Source organism: Scyliorhinus torazame, chromosome 5 (genome assembly GCF_047496885.1).
Source record: "Scyliorhinus torazame isolate Kashiwa2021f chromosome 5, sScyTor2.1, whole genome shotgun sequence".
Classification (NCBI taxonomy): Eukaryota; Metazoa; Chordata; class Chondrichthyes; order Carcharhiniformes; family Scyliorhinidae; genus Scyliorhinus; species Scyliorhinus torazame.
In genome coordinates, this window is record NC_092711.1 from 144,943,387 (window position 1) to 144,964,092 (window position 20,706).

Consider the following 20,706-nt stretch of genomic DNA (forward strand, 5'->3'; position numbering starts at 1 on the left):
TAGACATCATTTCCCTGGCCCTACACTCATCCCTGGAGCATCTCGAAAACAAGGACTCCTACATTAGACTCCTATTTATTGACTACAGCTCAGCCTTCAACACCATAATCCCAGCCAAGCTCATATCAAAGCTCCAAAACATAGGTCTTGGCTCCCCACTCTGCAACTGGATCCTCGATTTTCTGGCCAACAGACCACAATCAGTAAGAATGAACAACAACACCTCCTCCACAATAGTCCTCAACATCGGCACCCCGCAAGGCTGCGTACTTAGCCCCCTACTCTACTCCCTGTACACACACGACTGCGTGGCAAAACTTGGTTCCAACTCCAGCTACAAGTTTGCTGACGATACAACCATAGTGGGCTGGATCTCGAATAACGATGAGTCCGAATACAGGAAGGAGATAGAGAACCTAGTGGAGTGGTGTAGCGACAACAATCTCTCCCTCAATGCCAGCAAAACTAAAGAGCTGGTAATTGACTTCAGGAAGCAAAGTACTGTACACACCCCTGTCAGCATCAACAGGGCCGAGGTGGAGATGGTTAGCAGTTTCAAATTCCTAGGGGTGCACATCTCCAAAAATCTGTCCTGGTCCACCCACGTCGACGCTACCACCAAGAAAGCACAACAGCGCCTATACTTCCTCAGGAAACTAAGGAAATTTGGCATGTCCACATTGACTCTTACCAACTTTTACAGATGCACCATAGAAAGCATCCTTTCAGGCTGCATCACAGCCTGGTATGGCAACTGCTCGGCCCAGGACCGCAAGAATCTTCAGAGAGTCGTGAATACCGCCCAGTCCATCACACAAACCTGCCTCCCATCCATTGACTCCATCTACATATCCCGCTGCCTGGGGAATGCGGGCAGTATAATCAAAGATCCCTCCCACTCGGCTTACTCACTCTTCCAACTTCTTCCATCGGGCAGGAGATACAGAAGTCTGAGAACACGCACGAACAGACTCAAAAACAGCTTCTTCCCCACTGTCACCAGGCTCCTAAATGACCCTCTTATGGACTGATTTCATTAACACTACACCCTGTATGCTTCATCCGATGCCAGTGCTTATGTAGTTACATTATATATGTTGTGTTGCCCTATTATGTATTTTCTTTTATTCCCTTTTCTTCTCATGTACTTAATGATCTGTTGAGCTGCTCGCAGAAAAATACTTTTCACTGTACCTCGGTACACGTGACAATAAACAAATCCAATCCAATAAGGAAACCAAAACTGCACACAATATTCCAGGTGTGGCCTCAGCAATGCCCTATACAATTGCAGTAAAACATCTCGATTCCAATAATTAAATTCTCTCGCTATGAAGGCCAACATACTATTTGCCTTCTTTACTGCCTTCTGTACCTGTGCGCTTACTTTCAGCGACTGATGCACGAGGACACCAAGTTCTCGCTGAGTACCCACCTCTCACAATTTACACCCATTCAAATAATAATCTGCTTCACTATTTTTGCTCCCAAAGCTGTAAAAGGAGCATGGAGCTGAATATGGAACTGAAAGGGGATTGAGACATGAAGGGAGGGAGACTGGTACCGAACGAGTATCTGCCTTTACCACAGAACTTGGTGTCCAAGGCATTGCTGACTCACGGCACCGAGGACCCTGGTTCGATCCCGGCCCCGGGTCACTGTCCGTGTGGAGTTTGCACATTCTCGCAGTGACTGTGTGGGTCCCATCCCCACAACCCAAAAAAAGATGTGCAGGGTAGTTGGATTGGCCATGCTAAATTGGCCCTTAATTGTAAAAAAATAATTGGCTACTCTAAATTTATTTTAAAAAAGAACTTGGTGTCCAAGCCAGAGTGAAAAAGGAGGTAGTCGAGACACTGATGGGTTAAACGTTGACAGTGAGGTATTTGATAGGCTGAATTTACTGAAAATCGGTAAGTTACCAGAACCGGATGAGACAGATTTAAGGATACGGAGTTTATATTAACTACAAAGGAGAAGAACACAGCAGGAGAACAGCAGAGGTTACAGAGATAGGGAGGGTCACAGGGGCTGAAGGAGGTTGCAGAATTCAGGAGTGTTGTAGGGGTAGACAATGTTACAGAGATAGAGAGGGTCGTCGGGGCTAAAATAATTTTTACACAGAGAGGGAAACCTATATGGATAGCAGGGTGCCGGGGCAGAGGGAGGGCTGTGGGGATGTAGGGTAATGCATGACGGTTAGGTTAAATCACCACAAGTTAGCTCTCCCCCTCAAAAGGGAAAGCAGCCTATGGTCATCTGCAACTATTGCGACTTACTTACTTTACTGTAGGGGAGGGAACGATTATAGAGATAGGGAAGGTTGTTGGGGCTGTATGATGTATGAAAGTTCAGGTGGGGTGTAACATCAATAGGAGGTTTCAAAGATAGGAAGTGGTGTAGGGATGGGAGGAAGCTCCAGAGATAGAGAGAGTTGTTGGGGCTGGAGGATGTTACAGAGACAGGGAGAATTGTACAGTTGAGAGAAGGTAACAGGCATGGGGTGGTATTAAGAGTCTCAACACAGTAACTGGGATGGAGAGAGTTTTATGGTTATTGGGATTGTCTGACAAGGGAGCAATTGAGGGGATACAGCAATAGTGAGTATTTTTAGAGGCTGGGGAAGATTACAGCACTGTGTGCATTGTGGAGGCATCGAAGATTGAACAGAAAAAAGAGGTTGGAGGGGCTTGAAGAGGTGACAGGGATAAGGGAGGGTCACAGGGGCTGTAGGGGTGCAGCATCTGGAGGAGACTGCTGTAATTTGATGTGCTATCTAAGAGTTGAGCTAACGGGTGTTATGGAGGGTGGAGGGGATGTAGGAACGGAAAAATATTACAACGATAAACAGGGTTATACCTCTTAATGAGGTTGGAGAAATAGGGATAGTTTTGGGATTGGAGGAGGTCACAGAGATAGGAAGGGTTGTAGGAGCTGGAGGATATAGATTGTAGCCTCTGAATGACAAACTCAGATCGGAAGGGGCGAAGGTTTAGTGGATCGTAAAGAGAACTGGAGGGTTCTAGTGGGAGGAAAATGTGAGATTGATGGGAGCGTTGCAGAGATTGGAATTGGTAACAGAGATAGGGCGAGTTAGATGGTCTGGATGTACCGAGAGAGATAGGGCGTGGGGGTTCTGCGGTTCCCCAGCCGCGTGGTTCTCGGCGGCGCGCCATTCGCCGGCGGCGGGATTCTTTTTGTTTAAATATTTTATTGGAGGCATTTTCAAATATATACTTAACAAAGAAGAAAAACACAAAATAACCATGGCAACAGCGAACAGCCACAACATCCTTACACCACCCCCCCCCCAGAAATCTCCCCCCCCACCTCAACTTGGTGCCACCCCAAGGCCTCCCCGCCCCCCCTCACCCCGTTTTTTTAAAAGAAACATTTTATTGAGGTATTTCTTTGGCATTGTAACAGCAACAAAATAACAATGTACATAACAAGGAAAATATTAACCTAGTGCAAATACCACCTCCCTCTCCCACAGGTCCTACAATTACTTACCCCCCTAATCTACGCGAGCCTAACCCCCTCCTCCCCCCCCCCCCCCTTCTGCTGATGATTAATTCTCCGCGAAGTCGACGAATGGTTGCCACCTCCGGGTGAACCCTAACAGAGACTCTCATGGCAAACTTAATTTTCTCCAGGCAGAGGAAGCCAGCCATGTCCGAAAGCCAAGTCTCCGATTTCAGGGGCTTTGAGTCTCTCCATGCCAGTAATATCCGCCTCCGGGCTACCAGGGAAGCAAAGGCCAGAACATCTGCCTCTTTCTCCTCCTGGATTCCCGGATCCGGCGACAACCCGAAAATCGCCACCTCTGGACTCATTGCCACCCTCGTATTTAATACCTTGGACATGACGTCGGCAAACCCCAGCCAAAATCCCCTCAGCCTTGGACATGCCCAGAACATGTGGACATGGTTCACTGGCCCCCCCCCGCACATTTCGCACACCTGTCCTCCACCCCAAAGAATCTGCTCATCCGAGCCACTGTCATGTGGGCCGGTGAACGGCCTTGAATTGGATCCGGCTGAGCCTGGCACATGTTGCGGTCGCGTTGACCCGACTCAACGCGTCTGCCCAAAGGCCCTCCTCTATCTCTCCCCCCAGCTCCTCCTCCCACTTTTGCTTTGGCTCCTCAGTCTGCGTCTCCTCCAATCCCATAAGCTCTTTATATATGTCCGAGGCGCTTCCCTCTCCTATCCATCCTCTAGAAACCACCCTATCCTGAATCCCCCTTAGCGGCAGGAGTGGGAAGGTTGGTACCTGCTTCTGCAAAAAGTCCCGCACCTGCAGATATCGAAATTCATTTCCCCCCGCCAATGCAAACTTCTCCTCCAGCGCCCTCATACTCGGAAAACTCCCCTCTATAAACATGTCGCCCATCCTCTCGATCCCCGCTCTCCGCCAAATTCGGAACCCCCCCCGTCCATCCTCCCCAGGGCAAAGCAGTGATTATTGCAGATTGGGGACCACACCGATGCCCCCTCTGCTTCCACATGTCTCCTCCACTCCCCCCAGACTCTCAGGCCGCCACCACCACTCGGACTGGTGGAGTACCGCGCTGGCGGGAATAGTAGAGGCGCTGTTACCAACGCCCCCAGACTTGTGCCCTTCCAAGAAGCCGTCTCCATGCGCACCCACGCCGGCTTCCCCCCCCACCAGTCACCTCCTCACCATGGCTATGTTAGCCGCCCAGTAATAACTGCTGAAATTCGGCAGCGCCAGCTCACGATCCCCCTGACTCCACTCAAGCATTGCCCTCTTCACCCGCGAGGACTTGCCCCCCCCACACACAGCCCACAATAACTTTATTGACCCGCTGAAAAAAGGACTGCGGGATGAAGATGGGAAGACATTGAAAAATGAATAGGAATCTTGGGAGGACCGTCATTTTTACCGTTTAATCTCTGCCCGCCAGAGACAACGGGAGCGCATCCCATTTCCGGATCCCTCCTTCATCTGATCCTCCAGTCGGGCCAAATTCTATTTAGTCGCAAATCCATCGCCACTCGGATACCTAGGTACCTGAAACTGTCCCCTACCACTCTGAATGGCAGATCCCGCAGTCGTCTCTCCTGATCTCTCGCCTGGACCACAAACATCTTGCTCTTCCCCATATTGAGCTTATACCCCGAAACCATCCTGGATGACCTGCATCAACTGCTCCGATGGTCGCAGCGCCACCACCCCAGGCGTCCGGTCCTCGGCCATGCTGTCTCCTGCTGCAGCTTCAACACAGCTCTTGGCTAACTTTTTATTTCTGCCTTTTCGTGCACTTCTGGTTCTTTGCTCCATACACGAATACGTGGAAACAGTGCCCAATTGATTCAGCCTTTGAATTTACCGTTTAAAACCAGAAAAAAGTCCAGGGGAAAGGTCCGAAAGTCCGACCAGAGCGGGAGCCACCAAATGTGCAACTTACTCCTTCACAGCCGCCACCGGAAGTCTCCCTCCATAGCCGCAACCGGAAGTCCAGAGTTGGTGAATTGGCCACTCTACATTGCTCCTTAATTGGAAAGAATGAATTGGGTACTCTAAATTTAAAAAAAAAACACTCCTGTCTCTGCCTGGAATGGACCCACATTGGTCTTTGCTAATCTTTTCCTTTTCACATTCCTATAGGAGCTTTTCCAGTCGTTTTTTATGTTTATCGCTCTCATATTCTATTTTCTCTTGATCAGTTTCTTGATCCTCCTTTGCTGAATTCTCAAACAAGTTCTCAATCCTCAGGCTTATGACTATTTTGGCCACTTTATGAGTCTCCTCCATTGATCTAATGGAATCTTTAACATTTCTTGTTAGCCACGGTTGCATCACTTTTCCTGTTGGATTTTTGCTCCTTAAAGGAATCTATGTTTGTTGTATTTGTGTGAAATAAGAGTCGCCAAAGTCCCAGAGGACCAGAGTCTGCTTTGCCCTCTTGAGAGAGAGAGAGCTGACTGGTGGTGATTGAATCTGACGGTCACCACACCTCAGGCAAGGGGCAATGTTGAAAAGGTGGGGCCTTCATGGATAACCTCAGCCGGTACGGGAGTTGAACCCCCTGATGTTGGAGTCGCTTTGCATCACAAACCAGCCATCCAGCCAACTGAGTTAATTCTCCCTGGTGTGAACTCGTTGGTGTTTCCGCAGGTTGGATAACACGGTGATGGCCTTCTCACACGGAGAGCAGGTGAACGGCCTCTCCCCAGTGTGAACTCGCTGGTGTGTCTGCAGGCTGGATAACTCAGAGAATTTATTTCCACACTGAGAGCAGGTGAACAGCCTCTCCCCAGTGTGAATTCGCTGATGTCTCCACAGGTGAGAGAAACCGTGGATATGCGGGGACTGCAGGTGGGATAACTGAGTGACTCCCTTCCCACACTGAGAGCAGGTGAATGGCCTCTTCCCAGTATGAACTCGCTGGTGTATCTGCAGGTTGGATGAGGAAATGAATCCCTTCCCACACTGAGAGCAGGTGAACGGCCACTTGCCGCTATGAACTCGCTCGTGTATCTGCAGGCTGATCAACTGAATGAATCCCTCCCCACACTGAGAGCAGGTGAATGGTCTCTCTCCAGTGTGAACTCGCTGGTGTATCTGCAGGCTGATCAACTGAGTGAATCCCTTCCCACACGGAGAGCAGGTGAACGGCCTCTCCCCGGTGTGAACTCGCTGGTGTGTCTGCAGGTCAGAATACTGAGTGAATCCCTTCTCACACTGAGAGCAGGTGAAGGGCCTCTCCCCAGTGTGACTACGTTGATGAATCTCCAGCGCAGATGGGACTCTGAATCCCTTCCCAGTCCCCACATTTCCATCGTTTCTCCATATTCTGGGTCTATCGTGTCTCTCCAGGGCGGACAATCAGTTGACGCCTTGTTCACACACAGAACACGTGTACGGTCTCTCCCCACTGTGAATGGTGTGATGTTTTTTTCAGGCTGTGTAACTGGTTAAAGCTCTTTCCACAGTCAGTGCTCTGGAACACTCTCAGTCGGGTGTGTGTGTCTTGGTGCTTTTCCAGTCATACTGATGTTCAAAATCTTCTCAAGCTGACAGACGAGGCAAACATTTCTCCTTCTAGATTTAAAGTCCGATGACGTTCAGGCCCTGATGAATCGAGTGACCCAGTCTGATCGAGACGTTTAGTTTGAGATATCTGTCTGTAATTCCTCCTTTTCTAATATCTTGTAAAAACAATTTACAAAAGACATCAGTGTCAGTACAGCAGAAATTAAGAACAGACGGGGACTTCGGTTGCGACATGTCGGGAGCGGCCGCATGTGAGGCAGCTCTCATCCGGGGACTTTGTTTTCCATCTTTCTCAGGCCTCTCCGCAGTGTGAACTCACTGGTGTGTCTGCAGGCTGGATAACTCAGAGAATTTATTTCCACACTGAAAGCTGGTGAACAGCCTCTCCCAGTGTGAACTTGCTGATGTCTCCGCAGGTGAGATAACTGAGTGAATCACTTCCCACACTGAACAGTTGAATGGCTTATGCCCAGTGTGAACTCGCTGGTGTGTCTGTCGATGGGATAACTGAGTGAATCCCTTCCCACCCTGAGCAGTTGAACGGCCTCTCCCCAGTGTGAACTCGCTGGTGTGTCTGTAGGCGGGATAACACAGTGAATCCCTCCCGACACTGAGCACAGGTGAACGGCCTCTCCCCTGTGTGACTGCGTTGATGAATCTCAAGTTGAGATGGTGCATTGAATCCCTTCCCACAGTCCCCACATATCCACGGTTTCTCCATGTTTTGTGTCTCCTTGTGTCTCTCCAGGTCAGAAAATTAGTTGGAAGTCTCGTTCACACGTGTCACTCCCCGCTGTGAATGGCACAATGTTGATTCATGGGGGGGGGGGGGCAGGGGGTCTCAGTGCTTTTCCAGTCACAATGATGTTTAAAATCCTTTAGAGGCTGTCAGATTAGGCAAACAGTTCTTCTTCCCTTGTAGATTCAAAGGCTGATGAGAGTCAGATTCCCAGGGAATCTGGTGACTGTCAGATCGAGACGTTACGTTTGAGATTTCTGTCTATAATTCCTCCTCTTCTCATATCCTGTAAAAGGAGTTTACAAAAGACATCACTGTCAGCACAGGATAGAAATTCAGAACAGACAATTCTAGTTTCTGGAGAACATTCTTTCCTCTCTCATTCCCCAATACCGAGTCTCTGACGCCTCTTTCTCCCTGTCTTCAGGGAGCGGACTTGGAGGGGCAGAGTCTCGGAGCAGTCAGTATAAAGACCTTTCCTCGGGGATTCACGGCCTAGTTTCCAGGGAGTGGACTGAGAGGTCCGGATTTTCAGAGCTCAATGAAAAAACCTTTCCTTGGGGATTCACGGCCTACTCGCCAGGGTGTGATTTTGGAGCCGGAATTTGAATATCTTACGTTGGGAATGCGCTGCCCAGTCTCCAGGTAACGGATCGGAGCTGGAGGACTGAGAGCCGACTGGTCCTCCAGCCAATCAGAGTGAATGAGAGGCGGGGCTGGATGACTGAGAGCCGACTGGTCCTCCAGTCAATCAGAGATAATGAGGGGCGGGCCTGGAGGACTGAGACTGCCGCTTGGCCCTCCAGCCAGTCAGAGTTAATGAGGTGCGGCGCTGGAGGACTGAGACAGACGCATGGTCCTCCAGCACGCAGTGAATGAGGGGCGGGTCTGGAGGACTCAGAGAGCCGCTCGGTCCTCCAGTCAATCAGAGAGAATGAGGGGCGGGGCTAGAGGACGGAGACAGCCGCTCGGACCTGCAGCCAGTCAGAGTGAATGAGGGGCGGGGTCTAACCTGATTGTTTTCCCCTCCCCATCCTCCACTCACTGAACAAATATTTTGGGCATTAACTTGAGCCTGGACCTGGGAAAGAATTTCCCGAACCAGAATCAGGGAGCTGACAACTATTCATCAGGTTTTGCGGCTCCACAGAGTATTTCCAAATCTTTCCACCCACCTCCTTAGTTTTGCTCGGGCTTTCCAAAACGAACAGGCCCATTATTCCGAATGCGCATGCTCCAAACACCGACAATTCCGCTTGCTTCCAAACGTCGACCGGTAATGCGCATGTCCATAACAGAGAGGCAGCTGCGCATGTGCAGAGACCCTCCCCCCGCCCTGACTTCCCGCTGAAATGTTGACGAAAGGAAAGAGTGGGCCACCGGAAGGACTTTTGCCCTCCAGCCAATCAGAGCGCGGGCTTTGTGTGAATGAATATTGAGCTTTACCCAGACTGATACTTCCTCTTGTCTTCAACATCTGTGAGTAAAACAGTTTCTTTCCTCCCCCTTTCCATTTATTTTCTCATTCTGATCTTTAATTGGTGACTTGCAGCAACTGAAGGGAAAGGAAGTGAATCCAGGGAGGGTGCAGACTCTGCAAAGCTTGGCCCAGGTCTCTCTCTCTCTCTCTCTCTGAAAGACATTGACATCCTTTGCTCCCTCAGCTTGACACATTTATTTGTCTGGCTAAAAGGATGGTACCTTTTATGATTCGCCAGACCCGAGAACACCAAGCTCACCTGTCTTCCACCCCCGAGAACAAAACCACACAACCTAGTCAGATGCCCCCTGTCAAGCTCCACTTAACACAGGAGGAGGTTGTGTTGACCCTGTACATTCTCACTCCACACCCCCTCCACAGAAACCAGATCCAATTCACCCTTCCACTTTCTCCTCACCTCATTCAGTGGAGCTTGCTCTGCAGACTGTAGATATCTGAAATCCTACCCTCACCCACGTCAGCAAGAGATAGAATCCAAATCATCAGAGACGGCAGGGGTGCTAAAGGAAACGCCGAGATCTCCTTACGTAGGAAATCATGCATCTAAGAAAATTAGAGCTCGCGAGTTGTAATTTTTCCACCAGTTCATCAAAACCAATAAACCTGCCGTTCACAAACAAGTCACCAAACTTCTCCAGAGCTTCCCTCCTCCAGGACCTAAATCTAAATCCGTAGGCAAAAAGTGGTGAGTCCCATAGAGAGGGGCCAACAACAATATTGAGCTGAGCCAATAGCGTTGCCTGAACTGTCTCCAAACCTTCAGTGTAGCCACCACCACAGGGCTCAAGGTAAATTTCATAGGAGAAAACGGAAGCAATGCATTAACCAAGGCCCGTAAACTGGACCCTGACAAGTGCCTGTCTCCATCTGCCCCCATATAGAATTCAGATCTCTGAATAACCCCAGCACCCTTTCAATATTGGCTGCCCAATAATAGAACAAAGAGAAGTACAGCACAGGAACAGGCCCTTCGGCCCTCCAAGCCTGTGCCAACCATGCTGCCCGACTAAACTACAATCTTCTACACTTCCTGGGTCCGTATCCCTCTATTCCCATCCTATTCATGTATTTGTCAAGATGCCCCTTAAATGTCACTATCGTCCCTGCTTCCACCACCTCCTCCGGTAGTGAGTTCCAGGCACCCACTACCCTCTGTGTAAAAAAACTTGCCTCGTACATCTACTCTAAACCTTGCCCCTCGCACCTTAAACCTATGCCCCCTAGTAATTGACCCCTCTACCCTGGGGAAAAGCCTCTGACTATCCACTCTGTCTATGCCCCTCACAATTTTGTAGATCTCTATCAGATCGCCCTTCAACCTCCGTCGTTCCAGTGAGAACAAACCGAGTTTATTCAACCGCTCCTCATAGCTAATGCCCTCCATACCAGGCAACATTCTGGTACATCTCTCCTGCACCCTCTCTAAAGCCTCCACATCCTTCTGGTAGTGTGGCGACCAGAATTGAACACTATACTCCAAGTGTGGCCTAACTAAAGTTCTATACAGCTGCAACATGACTTGCCAATTCTTATACTCAATGCCCCGGCCAATGAAGGCAAGCATACTGCATGCCTTCTTGACTACCTTCTCCACCTGTGTTGCCCCTTTCAGTGACCTGTGTGTGGACCTGTACACCTAGATCTCTCTGACTTTCAATACTCTTGAGGGGTCTACCATTCACTGTATATTCCCTACCTGCATTAGACCTTCCAAAATGCATTACCTCACATTTGTCCGGATTAAACTCCATCTGCCATCTCTCCGCCCAAGTCTCAAAAACAATCTAAATCCTGCTGTATCCTCTGACAGTCCTCATCGCTATCCGCAATTCCACCAACCTTTGTGTCGTCTGCAAACTTACTAATCAGACTAGTTACATTTTCCTCCAAATCATTTATATATACTACAAACAGCAAAGGTCCCAGCACTGATCCCTGCGGAACACCACTAGTCACAGCCCTCCAATTAGAAAAGCATCCTTCCATTGCTCCTCTCTGCCTTCTATGACCTAGCCAGTTCTGTATCCACCTTGCCAGCTCACTCCTGATCCCGTGTGACTTCACCTTTTGTACTAGTCTACCATGAGGGACCTTGTCAAAGGCCTTACTGAAGTCCATATAGACAACATCCACTGCCCTACCTATATCAATCATCTTTGTGACCTCCTCGAAAAACTCTATAAAGTTAGTGAGACACGACCTCCCCTTCACAAAACCATGCTGCCTCTCACTAATACGTCCATTTGCTTCCAAATGGGAGTAGATCCTGTCTCGAAGAATTCTCTCCAGTAATTTCCCTATCACTGATGTAACGCTCACCGGCCTGTAGTTCCCTGGATTATCCTTGCTACCCTTCTTAAACAGATGAAATATGGCTAAGCCTGTCTCTCTCTCTCTGCAGGAATGTCCTGCAAATCCTCGGGGTCCTTCCCACCCAAATGAAAGAAGTAATCAGCGTATTGATTTTAACATTGGATGATTTGGGAAGAAAGATAAAAGATAGGGAGACATTGGAAAGGAAACAGCAACCTCGGAAGGATGTTCATGTTAACCATCTGAACCCTGTCGGCCAAAGACAGTGGGAGGTTGCCACCTCTGCAAATCTGCCCTGACCTCATTAACCAGCCGAGCAAACTGACATTTCTGAAGAGAGGCCCACTCGTGGGCTACCTGGATTCCCAGATAACCAAGCTGGATCTGGCAAGGTTAAAAGGCAACATCCCCAGGTCAGCCCCCCTCTCTGGGGGATCACCAGATAATATGAGCTCTTGTCCGGATTTACTCTGTACCCAGAAAAGGAGTCAAAACTCCACAGAAGCTTCATTATCTCATCCATCATGGAGACTGGGTCCATGATATAAAGAAGCAGATCATCTGCATACAGGGACACCCTGTGCTCTCTCCCTCGCCGCTCTAACCCTGTCCATCACCCGGAAAACCTCAACATAGTAGCCAATGGCTTTTTTCACAGTATTATCGAATTCCTACAGTACAGAAGGAGGCAATTCGGCCCATCAAGTCTGCACCGCCCCTCTGAAAGAGCATCCTACCTAGGCCCACACCTCTACCCTATTCCTGTAACCCAACCACCCCCTTTTGGACACTAGGGGGATGTTTATCACGACCGGTCCACCTCACCTGAACATCTTTGGACTGTGGGAGGAAACCGGAGCTCCAGGAGGAACCCCACTCAGATACGAGGAGAAAGTGCAAACTCCACACAGACAGTCACCCAAGGCTGGAATTGAACCCGGGTCCATGGTGCTGTGAGGCAGCAGTGCTAACCACTGTGCCACCATGCCACCCCAAGGCAAGCAGAAGCAGAGACAGTGGGCAACACTGCCTTGTGCCCCTATCCAACTGAAAATAACCTGAGCTCAGCATATTTGTATAAACACTAGTGGTGGGAGGCCTTTATAACAAACGGATCCAAGGTATGAATTTCTGCCCCCCAATCTGCTCCATTAAGTTAGATGGGTTCTTGATTAATAAGGGGATCAGGGGTTATGGGGAGAACGCAGGAGAATGGGGATGAGAAAATATCAGCCATGATTGAATGGCGGAGCAGACTCGATGGGCCGAGTGGCCTAATTCTGCTCCTATGTCATATGGTCTTATGAAAGTCACCACCACTTTGGCCACCCCGAAGGAATCACAGACCTGGGCATAGATCGGTCAGACTAGGATCCAAAACACAATTAAAGTCTCCCCCCAAGATTAGCTGATGTGTGTCCAAGTCAGGAATAGAGGTCAGTAATTTATTAATATAAACTGTGATCGTCCCAATTCGGAGTGGACACATGTACTGGGACTATCAAGGTGCCCACCAAAGACCCACTGACAATCACGTGTCTCCCATTCGGATCTGTCAGAATTCGAAAAGCTGAAAAAGAAACGCTTTTACTTATCAACACTGCGGTCCCCTGGGACCTACATCTGTCCCACCCAAGCCTTCCGTAACCGTGTCTGGTCCTGACCCGCAAATGGCTCTCCAGCAAAAAAACCACATCCGCATTCAAACTCCTCACATAAGCGAATATCCCTGATCTCTTCACTAGACCGTTCAACCCCCTCACATCCTCACATTCCAAATGGCCAGTCGGATTGAGGGTTTACCCCCACCCACCCCATACCCCAGTCAGCCATATCCACCAAAAGAGATCATTCTAAAATGACTGAAAAAGTATCGGCATTGAGCCCACCTGAGTCGGCCACCAGGCCCCCAACAAAACAGAGCAAAGAGCAAGCTGTAGTCGCTGTCGATAAACCTTCCCCAGCTCCCCATCCCCCAGCTCCCCATCCCCCAGCTCCCCATCCCCCAGCTCCCCATCCCCCAGCTCCCCATCCCCCAGCTCCCCATCCCCCAGCTCCCCATCCCCCAGCTCTCCATCCCCCAGCTCCCCATCCCCCAGCTCCCCATCCCCCAGCTCCCCATCTCCCAGCTCCCCATCCCCCAGCTCCCTGCCTCTCATTAAAACCACAACCAAAAGCCCGAAGAACCCCCCCAGACCCTTAGCTCAACAATCCTTAACCCCAAACAGAACCAGCGCACTCAGCCCATTATCTAAAACCTATACTATGTTAATGAGCTGCAGTTACCCCCACCACTTCGTTCCCATTAACTACCTTCTTCAGCTCGCAGGGCAGCTCCCCCCGGGGCATATAAAACTGAATAACCATAACAACCCCCCCCCCCCTCCCACCTGCACCCAACTTTAAATAAAGGAAACCCCCACCCCCACAAAAAAAACAGTCAAATACAAACTGGTACAAGAAACCCCAACAAGACCCCAAAACCACAATCCCTCTCCAAAAACAACAAGACCCCATATATAATACAAACTATACCGAGCCTGAGCTTCCTCACAAAAGCATCGGCATCATCCAGCGCCTCAAAAGTAGTGGTCTTTTGAATTACAACTCACTGGGAGGTGTGCGGGGTAAACCACCCCAAACCGAACACCACGTATGAAAAGTGCAGCCTTGGCCTTGATAAATGCCGCCCTCTTTTTTGGCAGCTCCGCCCCCACATCCTGATGGGGCCTGATGGCATGGCTATCCCATTTGTAGTTACGGTGATCATTCGCCCACCTCAGGACTTGTTCCTTATCCCGGTAACTGTGGAACCTGACGGTAATTGCCCGAGGTGGCTCTCCTGGGCAAGGCGTCTGACAGAGCGAGTGATGGGCCCCAACCAGCTCAGGAAGGAACAACTGTTCACCCTCCCCACCATCTTCCCAAACATCCTGGACGTGTATTCAGTCGGGTGCGGGCCCTCCAATCCCTCCAGCAGCCCCATAACGCAAAGAGTTTGTCTCCTGAAGCGATTCTCTAAGTTGTCTACTTTGGCACATAGAGATTTGTTATTATCAGCCAAAAGACCATTTTAGCCTCTAAAGAGACAATCCGCTTGCTCTTCATCGAAAGAGCCACCCCCATGCCCTGCACCCTTTACCGTTTATCAATTGAATAGGAGCTGGGGGCTCCTCGGTTGATATAGGGAAATCCTCGGAGATAGTCGGCTGTTGCTAAGATGCCCATGAGCATCTCAACTGACAACACTATAACTTTCGCTTCGGCAGCAGCCGCCGCCATTTTGTTTTCAATGAGCCTGGAAAAGAATCTGAATCGGATGACAATTCTTTGCCCGCTGGCTTCTTCAAACTTGGTTTCTTGGACATTTCCACAGTAATTGAGCTTTATCCCATTGACAAATTTGAAATATCCCCAAACCCCCTCAAAGACCGGGTGAAAATGATGGAAAACAAAGTCCCCGGATGAGAGCTGCCTCATATGCGGCCGCTCCCGACATGTCGCAACCGGAAGTCCACGTGTGTTCTGAGTTTCTGTCCTGTACTGACACTGATGTGTTTTGTAAATTGTTTTTACAGGATATTAGAAAAGGAGGAATTACAGACAGATATCTCAAACTAAGCGTCTCGATCAGACTGAGTCACTCGATTCATTAGGGCATGAACATCATCGGACTTTGAATCGAGAAGGAGAAATGTTTGCCTCGTCTGTTGGCTTGAGAAGATTTTAAAACATCAGCGTGACTGGAAAAGCACCGAGACACACACACCCGAGTGAGAGTGTCCCAGAGCACTGACTGTGGAAAGAGATTTAACCAGTTACACAGCCTGAAAAAACAGCAGGAAGAGACCGTACACGTGTTCTGTGTGTGAACAAGGCGTCAACTGATTGTCCGCCCTGGAGAGACACAAATAGACCCAAAATATGGAGAAACGATGGAAATGTGGGGACTGTGGGAAGGGATTCAGAGTCCCATCTGCGCTGGAGATTCATCGACGCATTCACACTGGGGAGAGGCCATTCACCTGCTCTCAGTGTGGGAAGGGATTCACTCAGTTGATCAGCCTGCAGATACACCAGCGAACTCACACTGGGGAGAGGCCATTCACCTGCTCTCAGTGTGGGAAGAGATTCACTCAGTTGATCAGCCTGCAGATACACCAGCGAACTCACACTGGGGAGAGGTTGTTCACCTGCTCCCAGTGTGGGAAAGGATTCACTCGGTTCGATAACTTGCAGTCACATCAGCGAGTTCACACTGGGGAGAGGCCGTTCACCTGCTCCCAGTGTGGGAAGGGATTCACTCAGTTGATCAGCCTGCAGATACACCAGCGAACTCACACTGGGGAGAGGCCATTCACCTGCTCTCAGTGTGGGAAGAGATTCACTCAGTTGATCAGCCTGCAGATACACCAGCGAACTCACACTGGGGAGAGGTTGTTCACCTGCTCCCAGTGTGGGAAAGGATTCACTCGGTTCGATAACTTGCAGTCACATCAGCGAGTTCACACTGGGGAGAGGCCGTTCACCTGCTCCCAGTGTGGGAAGGGATTCACTCGCTTATCCCACCTGCAGACACACCCGCAAGTTCACACTGGGGAGAAGCCATTCACCTGCTCCCAGTGTGGGAAGGCATTCACTCGGTTATCCCACCTGCAGACACACCAGCGAGTTCACACTGGGGAGAGGCCATTCACCTGTTCTCAGTGTGGGAAGACATTCACTTTGTTATCCAACCTGCGGGCACACCGTCGCGTTCACACTGGGGAGAAGCCATTCGCCTGCTCTCATTGTAGGAAGGGATTCACTCGGTTATCCAACCTACAGAGACACCAGCGAGTTCACATTGGGGAGAAGCCATTCACCTGCTCTCTGTGTGGGAAGGGATTCACTCAGTTATCCCATCTGCAGGCACATCAGCGAGTTCACACTGGGGAGAGTTTGTTCACCTGCTCTGAATGTGGGAAGGGATTCCGTGATTCATCGCAGCTGCTGAGACACAAACAAGTTCACAAGTGATTACAGGGGTTGGATTCTACCGCCCCCTCAACATTGTCCCTCGTCTGAGGTGTGGTGACCCTCAGATTAAATCGCCACCAGTCAGCTCACTCTCTCCCTCACAAAGGGGGATGCTCTTATGGAATTCTGACAATGGTACCAGCCAGTAACAAGGTTAAGATAAGTGAGTTATGTATACACGAGACCCAAGGATGGTCGATGAGGGGGTCTGGAAGGCATCATGAGTTCATGAGTAACCCCCTAGCTGTCCATGAGCTGATCACGCAATTCCCTGCTGCCCAGTAACCACTTTCATTGGATCTACCAGTCAATGTGTGTAATCTACAATCATTGTGATTGGATCGTGTCCGGCTGAGTTGGGCTGACTAACTATTTGAAATTGTATAAATGATGATGATTCCCTTTGTTCAGTGGAGAGGTATCTGCCTTTGCCCAGAGAATTACTCCCCGCCGGCGTTACAACAATAAACTGTTTGATGTTTGAAGCAGACCTGAATGTCGAGGGATTCTTTTGGATTCATTCCCGCTCACAGGAGCATAACCTACTTTTGTATTCAATTCCCCCACAATAAACAATAACATTCTATTAGCTTTCCTAATTACTTGCTGTACCTGTATACTCGCCTTTTGTGATTCAGGCTCTCGGACACCCAGATCCCTCTGAATCTCAGAGCTCTGCAATCTCTCACCGTTTAGATAAGAAGCTTTTTTATTCTTCCTGCCAAATGGACAATTTCACATTTTCCCACATTATTCTCCATTTTGCATATTTTTTCCACTCACTTAACCTATCTATATCACCTTGTAACCTCCTTATGTCCTCTTCACAATTCACTTTCCTACCTTTCTTTGTATCATTGGAACATAGGAGCAGGACTTGGCCATTCAGCCCATCGAGCCTGCGCCAACATTCAATACGATCATGGCTGATCATCCACTTGAGTGAGTCTGTGTGAGTGAGTGAGTATGTGGGGGTGAGTGAGTATGTGGGGGTGAGTGAGTCTGTGTGAGTGAGTGAGTCCGTGTGAGTGAGTGAGTGAGTCTGGGTCCCCCACACTATCCCCATATCCCTTTGTGTTATTGGTATTTAGATATCTGTCAGTCTCTGCTTTAAACACACTCAATGACTGAGCTTCCACAGCCCTCTGGGGTAGAGAATTCCAAAGATTCACAACACTCACAGTGAGTAAAAAAATATCTCCTCCAAGACCGGTCCTAAGTGGCTTCCCCGTTATTTTGAAATTGTGTCCACTGGTTCCAGACTCCCCAACCAGGGGAAACATCTCACCTGCACCTCCCCTGTCTATTCCTTTCAGTATTTTGTAGGTTTCATTGTGATCACTTCTCATTATTTGACACTAGAGGATACAGGCCAGGTTTCTCCAATCTCTCCTCTAAGGGCAGTCCTGCCATCCCCGGAACAAGTCTGGTGAACCTTTGTTGCCCTTTCCCTCTGGCGACAAGGGCAGTAAAACTGCACACAGTCCTCCAGCTGCGGTCTGACCAAGGTTCTATACAACAGGTACATTCTGGACAGTCTCACGACTTTGCATTTATTTTATCCTGGATAGTATGGGGGAGGCGGTGGCCTAGTGGTATTGCCGCTGGACTAGTAATCCAGAGACCCAGGTATTATTCTGGGGTTCGAATCCCACCAGGACAGATGGTGAAATTTTAATTCAATAAAAATTTGGAATTCAAAGTCTAATGATGACCATGAAACCATTGTCGATTGTTGTAAAAACCCATCTGTTTTACTAATGTCCTTCGGTGAAAGAAATCTGCCATCCTTACCTGGTCTGGCCCACACGTGACTCCAGAGCCACACAGATGTGGTTGACTCTTAACTGTCCCCCACTGTCATGACCTAGCAAGCCACTCAGTTCAAGGGCAATTATGAATGGGTAACAAATGCTGACCCAGCCTGTGATGCCTCCATCCCAAGAAAAGAGTTTTATCAGGTGGATCTAAAATAAATACATTTGTCTCTGTTCCATTGAGTCTACAGCACAGGGCCAGGCCAGTCGGCTCAATTGGTCTCTGTCAGTATTTATGTTCCGCATGAGCCTCCACCCAGCCCTCTTCATCTCCCCCCATCAGCATATCCTTCTATTCCTTTCTCCCTTGTCAAGATACAGCTGTTCATGCAGCATTCATGCTGTTCACCTCAACCACTCACTGTGGTAGTGAGTTCCACATTCTCACAACTCGCTGGGTAAAGAGGTTTCACTTGAAATCCCTATTGGATTATTGAACCCCTGAAAATGGATTGAAAATGCACGCAGCATTTGACAGAGATTGGATGAATTGTCAGCGCAGATGGGGCAGCACGGTGGTGCAGTGGTTAGCAGTGCTGCCTCACGGCGCCGAGGTCCCAGGTTCGATCCTGGCTCTGGGTCACTGACATGTGGAGTTTGCACATTCTCCCCGTGTTTGCGTGGGTTTCACCCCCACAATTGAAAGATGTGCAGGCTAGGTGGATTGGCCATGCTAAATTGCCCCTTAATTGGAAAAATGAATTGGGTACTCTAAATTTAAAAAAAAGAATTGTCAGCACGAATAGAGATAAATGTGTGTCCTGATAGACATTACAGAGACTTGTTTGAAAGGGGACCAAGGCTGGAATCTAAATGTTGAAGGGTATTTGACATATTGGAATGCATGAAGCTCGGAAAAGATGATGGGATTGCTCCTGTTCGTTAAGGATTACATTAGTTCAGTACAGAGAGATCAACTTAGCCTGAACGTTAAGGGTGTGGAATCAGCTTTGCTCGAGATAAGAACTAATAAGTTACAAGGTCTCTTGTGTGAGTAGTTAATGGGCCTCCTAACAGTAGTTACATTGTAGGTAGAGTGTACAGGAAGTATTAAATAAGGCTTGTAATTAATGTACCACAATAATCATGGGTGACTTTAGGCATCAGTTAGGACGATGAGCCTGACGAATATTAATCATGAGGAAATGACACCACAATGAGAAACTGACATCACACATCAGCAAGGTGACCGATATCCTTCAGAGAGCAATCAGACATTGATCGTGCCCCATTTAACCAATCAGGGACTGATCATGGGCTGCTTGGGCCAATCAGAACCACAGGAAACTACCAGCCATGCGTAGAGGTAGGTACTAGAAAGGGTTAATGAGCTACAATTCTCTGGAGCTCGGTGCACAACTCAACATGAAGTAAGAGGATAGACTTCAGTCAACAGAACAAGAGACAGCTCCACAGTCACCTGGAAGCTGAGAGCTGGTGATCCAGAGTGAACGGACTGATCCACTGCTTTTGTTAATTATTGTGATTTTGTACTTATTACAATTAACTTAATAAATTCTGTGACAATATTCTTGTACCTGGAATGGTCTGTAACTAGTCAGGAGCTGCAGGTAACTTTCACAACACAGTCTGACATGTAATTGATTTGAGTGTTACAATTGAGATTGGAGCCAAACCCGGATCTTACAATAGGATCAAATTTCACATTTCATTTGGGTATCCTGCACTAACAGTGATGGCTTTTGTAAACTCCTTTTACAGGATATTAGAAGGGGAGGAGTTACAGACAGAAATTTCACACCAAACACCACATCAAGATGTGACAGAGTCACTCGATTCATGGGAGCTGAATATCATCGACCTTTGAATTTAGAATGAGAAATGTTTGTCTGTTCTTCTGCTGAAAGAGATTTTTAAACATCACTCAGTGTACAGGCACTGAGCCAGGCTCATCCGAGTGAGGCATCACTAAAAAAATCCATTTTATATTTTGCAGCTCACTCAAAGATGGAAATTTCAGCACACATTTCTCCATCTTGTATTTTTTAATGTTTTGTTTGCCCGTTAAATATCCTTGCCCTCTGGATGTTTCATTACAGAACTCAGCTCGAAGACATCAAAACTTGTATCCGGCCTTGCCTGTGGGCCCCATTCATCAATTCAACTTTGCAGCAGCTCAGTCCCAGCTTTGGAAACATCTTCATCTTTCTGTGAGGCCCCGGCCCCATTGACTGTGACAGGGTTCATACTGTCTCCATGAGATTCTTGATGTAAAGTCACGTCAGACCCACACTTCCCGATTTCCAATCCAATTTATTTAAAGGTCCCAGAAG

The 20,706-nt window shown here is 48.7% G+C and overlaps 1 protein-coding gene and 1 long non-coding RNA gene across 4 annotated transcripts; one reads left to right on the forward strand and one right to left on the reverse strand.

Annotated features, from left to right (window-relative positions):
- Window positions 1–4,899: 4,899 nt before the first annotated feature.
- Window positions 4,900–9,054, reverse strand: LOC140420012 (uncharacterized). Its single transcript, XR_011946133.1, has 2 exons — window positions 8,938–9,054; window positions 4,900–8,048 (listed from the first exon to the last, which is right to left on the reverse strand). It is a non-coding gene; the product is annotated as an uncharacterized lncRNA (long non-coding RNA).
- On the forward strand, window positions 8,765–17,189 carry LOC140420011 (uncharacterized). Of its 3 annotated transcripts, none has more exons than XM_072504037.1 (3): window positions 8,765–9,241; window positions 11,665–12,697; window positions 15,155–17,189. In XM_072504037.1, the coding sequence occupies exon 3, from the start codon at window positions 15,501–15,503 to the stop codon at window positions 16,593–16,595; it is 1,095 nt and encodes a 364-aa protein (XP_072360138.1). In that variant the 5' UTR covers window positions 8,765–9,241; window positions 11,665–12,697; window positions 15,155–15,500; the 3' UTR covers window positions 16,596–17,189. The 3 variants fall into 3 exon arrangements, with proteins under 3 accessions (XP_072360138.1, XP_072360140.1, XP_072360141.1); XM_072504039.1 differs by having other exon boundaries at window positions 11,665–11,989; XM_072504040.1 differs by lacking the exon at window positions 11,665–12,697.
- Window positions 17,190–20,706: the final 3,517 nt, after the last annotated feature.

What these genes read in the sequence shown, in the direction of transcription:
- LOC140420011 (XM_072504037.1), top strand. Translation starts at nt 15,501, where the DNA reads ATGGAGAAACGATGGAAATGTGGGGACTGTGGGAAGGGATTCAGAGTC.